Below are 5101 nucleotides of genomic sequence, written 5' to 3' on the forward strand. Positions count from 1 at the left end.
AGATAAGGGTTTTCCTCAAAAAAAAAAAGATGAACAAAAAATAAATAAAAAGCAAAGAGATGTAAGGTAAAATATTAAGCATAAATAAACCATTGATTTGAGAAAATGTTTGAATTTTGTTTCTTAGTTCATGTTTTTGAATGTTTGGCTTTTCGGACCCTTCAGACCCTCACATCCTCCCATCACCCCCACCTTCCATTGTGCTGGAAGGAGCGTCTGATCAACCTGCTGCAGAAAGTTTCTGAGCAAGAACGGAAGTCGCTATTACCAGGATTTCAAAATAAAACAAGTGGAAGGTGTTGTCAAGTAGCGTTTCCCGTTCTACGGAAAGTGACAAATTTATTTTTATGACATATGAAGTTGAGATTCATTTTATGTAATTTTTAAAAATTTTCTACGATAACTGATACAGATGACTTAATGTAGCTCTTACCTTTTTAATAAAACATTTCAAATGTAACATTTCAAATGTAATTATAATATCTATTAAGTGGAGGATCAGCATGACTCAATAAAATGTGATTTTATTTCACACGTCTATTCCTCCCAGTATTGTTTTAGTTAAGTAAAGTTTTATTTTGAAGGTCACTACCGGAAATGACTTGATTTGTTTCTGTGAACTTGACGCTCGCGCCTGCCTCCACTGTTGTCCGCGAGCCCGAAGAAGCGTCGTTCAGAGATGAGACGGAGGAGAAAAAACAACGTCGTTCGTCCAGAAACTTTAACAAACTTCACCTGCGGGCTCCGGAAATCCATTTTTACCGACATGAGGTGGATTTTCATCGCTTGTCTGGCGGGTAAGAGTCGCCGAGGAGACGGGAAAATGACGGCAYAAAGTCGGCAACAGGTTGTTGAAACTTGGGAGTAAAATAACGGTAAATCAGCGATGAAGTTGTGGCTAAAGAAAGCTAATGTGGCTAACAGCTAATATTTAGTCATGTGTGAAAGATTTGACCTAAAGCTTTGAGGGATTAGCAGGGCTGACTTCAGATTTATTTAATCTGTGTCTGAAAAGAATTTACCTTCTTTGTCTGGAGACAAAAAAATACCTCAAAATTAAATTAAATTTGATTCATAGACCAGATTAGGCAAATATAAAATATATAAATTATTAAACGTTTGTGACGTCATCAATCTTGCTTTAGCATAAACTTAATCTGTTAGCATGAAAATAAAATAATAAAAACTGTTGCATGAAGCACATAACACTGATTTACAGCCAGCTGTGATAAAACAAACTTTATTTGTTCAGCAAACTGATTAAAACATAAAAACATGAAAGAGAAACAACAAGCAAGCAGATAAAACACATTTAAGGTCATTTAAAACAGAAAAAAGATTTAAGCACTGAAGCTGAAGGAACAAAAAATAAAAATTATATAAACAGAATTATTAAAAGTAAGGATTATAAAATAAAGGAGAAAATACAAAATTAATTACTGTTGTTTTTCTAAACATAAATACAAAAGCAGTAAAATAAATTTAAAAAGTTGTTTGAGCACATTTATTTAAAAAGTTTAAAAAAAACTGAGTCAAATTTAAATGTTTTCATTTCAACTTAAAATAACTGTAGACATTTAAAAGCAAAGCTTACAGCCTGGTTCAGCTGTGTGAAGCTCTGCAGAGAAACACCTGGTAACTGCATTCAGGAAAATAACAATATTGTCTTTTACATTTTCAATTTGTTTATTTTGCTGCATCGAATCAATCATTTAAAATTTTAAAATGATTTAAAATCTATTTTTATATTAGCCAAAGATTGTTTTACTTCAAAATAAATGAGCTATGTGGATTTCTGTGGTTCTTATTTTAATTGTTTTAAAAACTCACGGTGCCTTCCTGATGAACTACAGCGACACTAACATTTATCTAGATTTATGAGCTCATCATTCTTACTTGGTAAAAATARTTGTCTTTTTATCAGGTTTATCTGTTATTTTTCACCTTCAACAGTTTGTTCGTGTTCAGTTTTAACGACAGTTTAATTATTTAAAGGAGACATATGATGGAAAATATACTTTTTAGGCTGTAAACACATTTTGTTGTGTGCTTGAGTCCAGGCAGAAAGCTGACTTTAGTCTCTCCTGGTCCTGTGTAAATGTCTTTATGTTCTCTTGGGTCAGATTTTACAACCCGTTCAGTTTTCTATATTTTCTTTGATGTTTTCTGAACTATTGGGTCAAATAATTTGTGACAGAACTTCTAAATAAGTTCTGGACTTATTGGTTCTAGTTGTAGTTCTGGGTCAGACATCATGTCAGACTGGATGGACAGTAGGGCTGCCACAAACGGTTATTTTTATAATCGATTAATTACCGATTATTTTTTCCATTAGTCGACTAATCGGATCATACGTTAATTGAATATAAAACATATATAAAACATATAATATATATATAAAAGAGCTTATCGTGCCAGAATGCAGCTGCTATTATATAACCATSGTTAGATTTTAGCTATATGCTAACTAAAAATAATTGCTGTGGAAGGTAAGTTCTGCTCTGCAGATATTACACAGGTTTCTCTTTCATTTTCTTCAAATGATCCCACACTTTGAGCTCTGTTGTCAGGTAGCCATGATACCAGAGCCTGTCTGTATAATGTCTTGTGACGTCCACGGCCTACCCCAGTTACCACTACTGTGCATGTGTGTCAAGGACAGAAAGGCAGATGTGGCAGTGGAAAGTGTCAAAGCAGTTTGGAGAGAAAAACAAAGTAAAGAACAAAAAAAGAGAAATCGATTAATTGATTATTAAATTAGTTATCAATTATTTTAATAATCGATTAGTCGTCGATTAATCGACTAATCGTGGCAGCCCTAATGGACAGGTCTTCTCTTGTTCACATTTTTAATGAATTTGTAAATAAAACATTTCTGTGCAGCTGTACAGTCCTAAACCCCTCTATCAAACTGGAATGAACTGGTTTGGAAGRTGGAGGAGGGTCGAAGTGTGAAGCACCTCCTTTAGATCTAAAGAGACAGCCTCAAAGCGAGTTATTCTGAGGCACACCTTAAGGGCTCGACACACGGGCAGCGACAAACTACAGCGATTAACGGCTGTCATCGCAGCCAGGGTGAAACCCGACACACGGGACGTGATAGCGATCGCAGCGTTGCGAATCGCGCTCTCAGGTCGCTTGTCTTCACAAAATTTGATTGGTTCTTGACTCTGAAGGCGGGTGTGCATTACGGACGTGTAAACTAAACAAATCTTGTGATGCTAATGATATTGAAAAACAAACACACATCAAGATACAGTTTTATGAGGAAAAACTTACCATAAACTTCACCCTGGTGCCAATAAATTCCCACAAAGCTTTTTAGTAATCACTTGGTGAAAGTGTTAGCTAACGGCAGTGTGTAGCATACTCTCCTCTCATTGGTCAGCCAATGAAACCCTCGCTGATTGGTTGTACGCTAAGCGACAGCGACAAAAGTTGAACATTTTTCAACTTTCATATGTCGCGTCGCAAGCTCGCGTGTGCACGTGTACGTGTACGAGCGCGAAATTTCACATGCACTATTTTCACCGGTCGCTTAGCTGGAGGAGGGCAAGAGATTGTCGCCTCACCGCACAGGCTCCATAGGAAATGAATGGAGAGAGAGCGACGTCGCCTCCCGTGTGTCGAGCCCTTCAGAAAGTGGGCAGGGCTTGTGGCACTCCATAGAATGGGCGGGGCTTGTGTGTTACAATAAGGAGGAATTCAGACCAAAACACTGCAGTGCCACTTTATAGACCCAAATAAAGGATTCAAATTTGGAAAAAAAGGATTTAAAAACATTGTTTGTCTCCTTTAATAGTAAATATTTATTTTATTTTATTAGAACAATGACCATAAAGAGACATGTCAACAAATTCAAGTTTTTAAGTTTGGATTTTTCAATGTTTTTAACTTTGTAATCAAAAAACATTTCCACAGCCTTATTTCTTTTCTTATCAAAGGTAGTTTTATTAATTTATTAAAAGTTAAATCTTCATTATGTGGAAAAAGAAAAATCGAATGCACAAAGTTGTCTTTCCTGTAGAAACAACTTTTACTTTTAGTTTCTTGGAACAGATTAGTGTTTCCTCCACCCAAACTCCCCCAGGTCCGTGAGGAGCAGCAAACAGAACTGTTCTGGTTCTGTTGCAGAGACCCGCCCCTCGTGTTTCTCCTCACATCAGGTTCAGATTATCTGCACCTCCTGCTGACACAGACCCACCCTGCAGCAGTGCTTGGGGTGGGTCTGCATTTTTCTTTTCTTCACATCCACTCCTCAGGACCTCTGCTGACCCGAGCGTCAGGTGACCCGGAGCCCACGGTAACACKAGGACACGTTTCAGCTCCACTTCCATCATAGTTCTGGTCTTCTTCCCAGACGAGACGCTGATTTATTGATGCAGAATATTTCCACGTGTTTATCCTGAGGTTCTGTTTCTCCTGCCAGCACCAGGTGTTCTGAGGGGATTGTGTAATTCCCTGCAGGAGTTTACAGTCAGGAGGAGTTCGATCCTCCTCAGCCTAAAAGTCGTCAGGGATTACAGACGGTCCAGGATTGTTCTGACCTTCACTCTGACCTTCATCCTCTCTGATCCACAGGTGTGTTCGCTCCGTCCTGCTCAGGTGTTCACGTGTTTGTGAGCGACGAGAAGAGGTACGCCGTGCCGTTCCAGTCGGTGGTCCTGCCCTGCCACTACACCACCGTGTCCACCCAGACCGTCGTGGTTCAGTGGGTCTACAAGTCCTACTGTCGAGACCCAACCAGGGACTCGTTCAGCTTCTCCGACCAGGGAGGGGGCGCGCTGCAGGGAAACGTGGTGAAGGGCGGGGTCCGCGGGACGGGTCTGACGCCGAGRTACCTGGACTGCTCCGACAGCAGCCGGACCGTTCGGACCGTGGCCTCCGTCTCTGGATCCTCWCTGACTCTGTCAGAGTTCTACAAGACCAGAGACATCTCCATCATCAACGGTAAGATGTAGGCTGCAGCTAACCATTGTTTTAATAATTCATTAATCTGATGATTATTTTTTCAATTAATCGGCCAAATCATTAAAACGCTTAATTACATAAGTAGATAAAAACTAATTTCATTCCTGTATAAATTAAGGATGCAAGTTAT

General features: G+C 38.9%; 1 protein-coding gene across 1 annotated transcript; it reads left to right on the forward strand.

The window, feature by feature from the left end:
• Positions 1–639: 639 nt before the first annotated feature.
• LOC106513929 (immunoglobulin-like domain-containing receptor 2) lies at positions 640–4950 on the forward strand (the record flags this gene model as incomplete). The annotated part of the gene is given in 2 exon segments (XM_014002991.1): positions 640–797; positions 4582–4950. Coding segments are annotated over 2 exon segments (487 nt in total), but the record flags the coding sequence as incomplete, so codon positions are not given.
• Between the last annotated feature and the right edge of the window lie 151 nt (positions 4951–5101).

This window comes from Austrofundulus limnaeus, unplaced genomic scaffold (genome assembly GCF_001266775.1).
Source record: "Austrofundulus limnaeus strain Quisiro unplaced genomic scaffold, Austrofundulus_limnaeus-1.0 Scaffold16, whole genome shotgun sequence".
In the NCBI taxonomy this organism is placed as follows: Eukaryota; Metazoa; Chordata; class Actinopteri; order Cyprinodontiformes; family Rivulidae; genus Austrofundulus; species Austrofundulus limnaeus.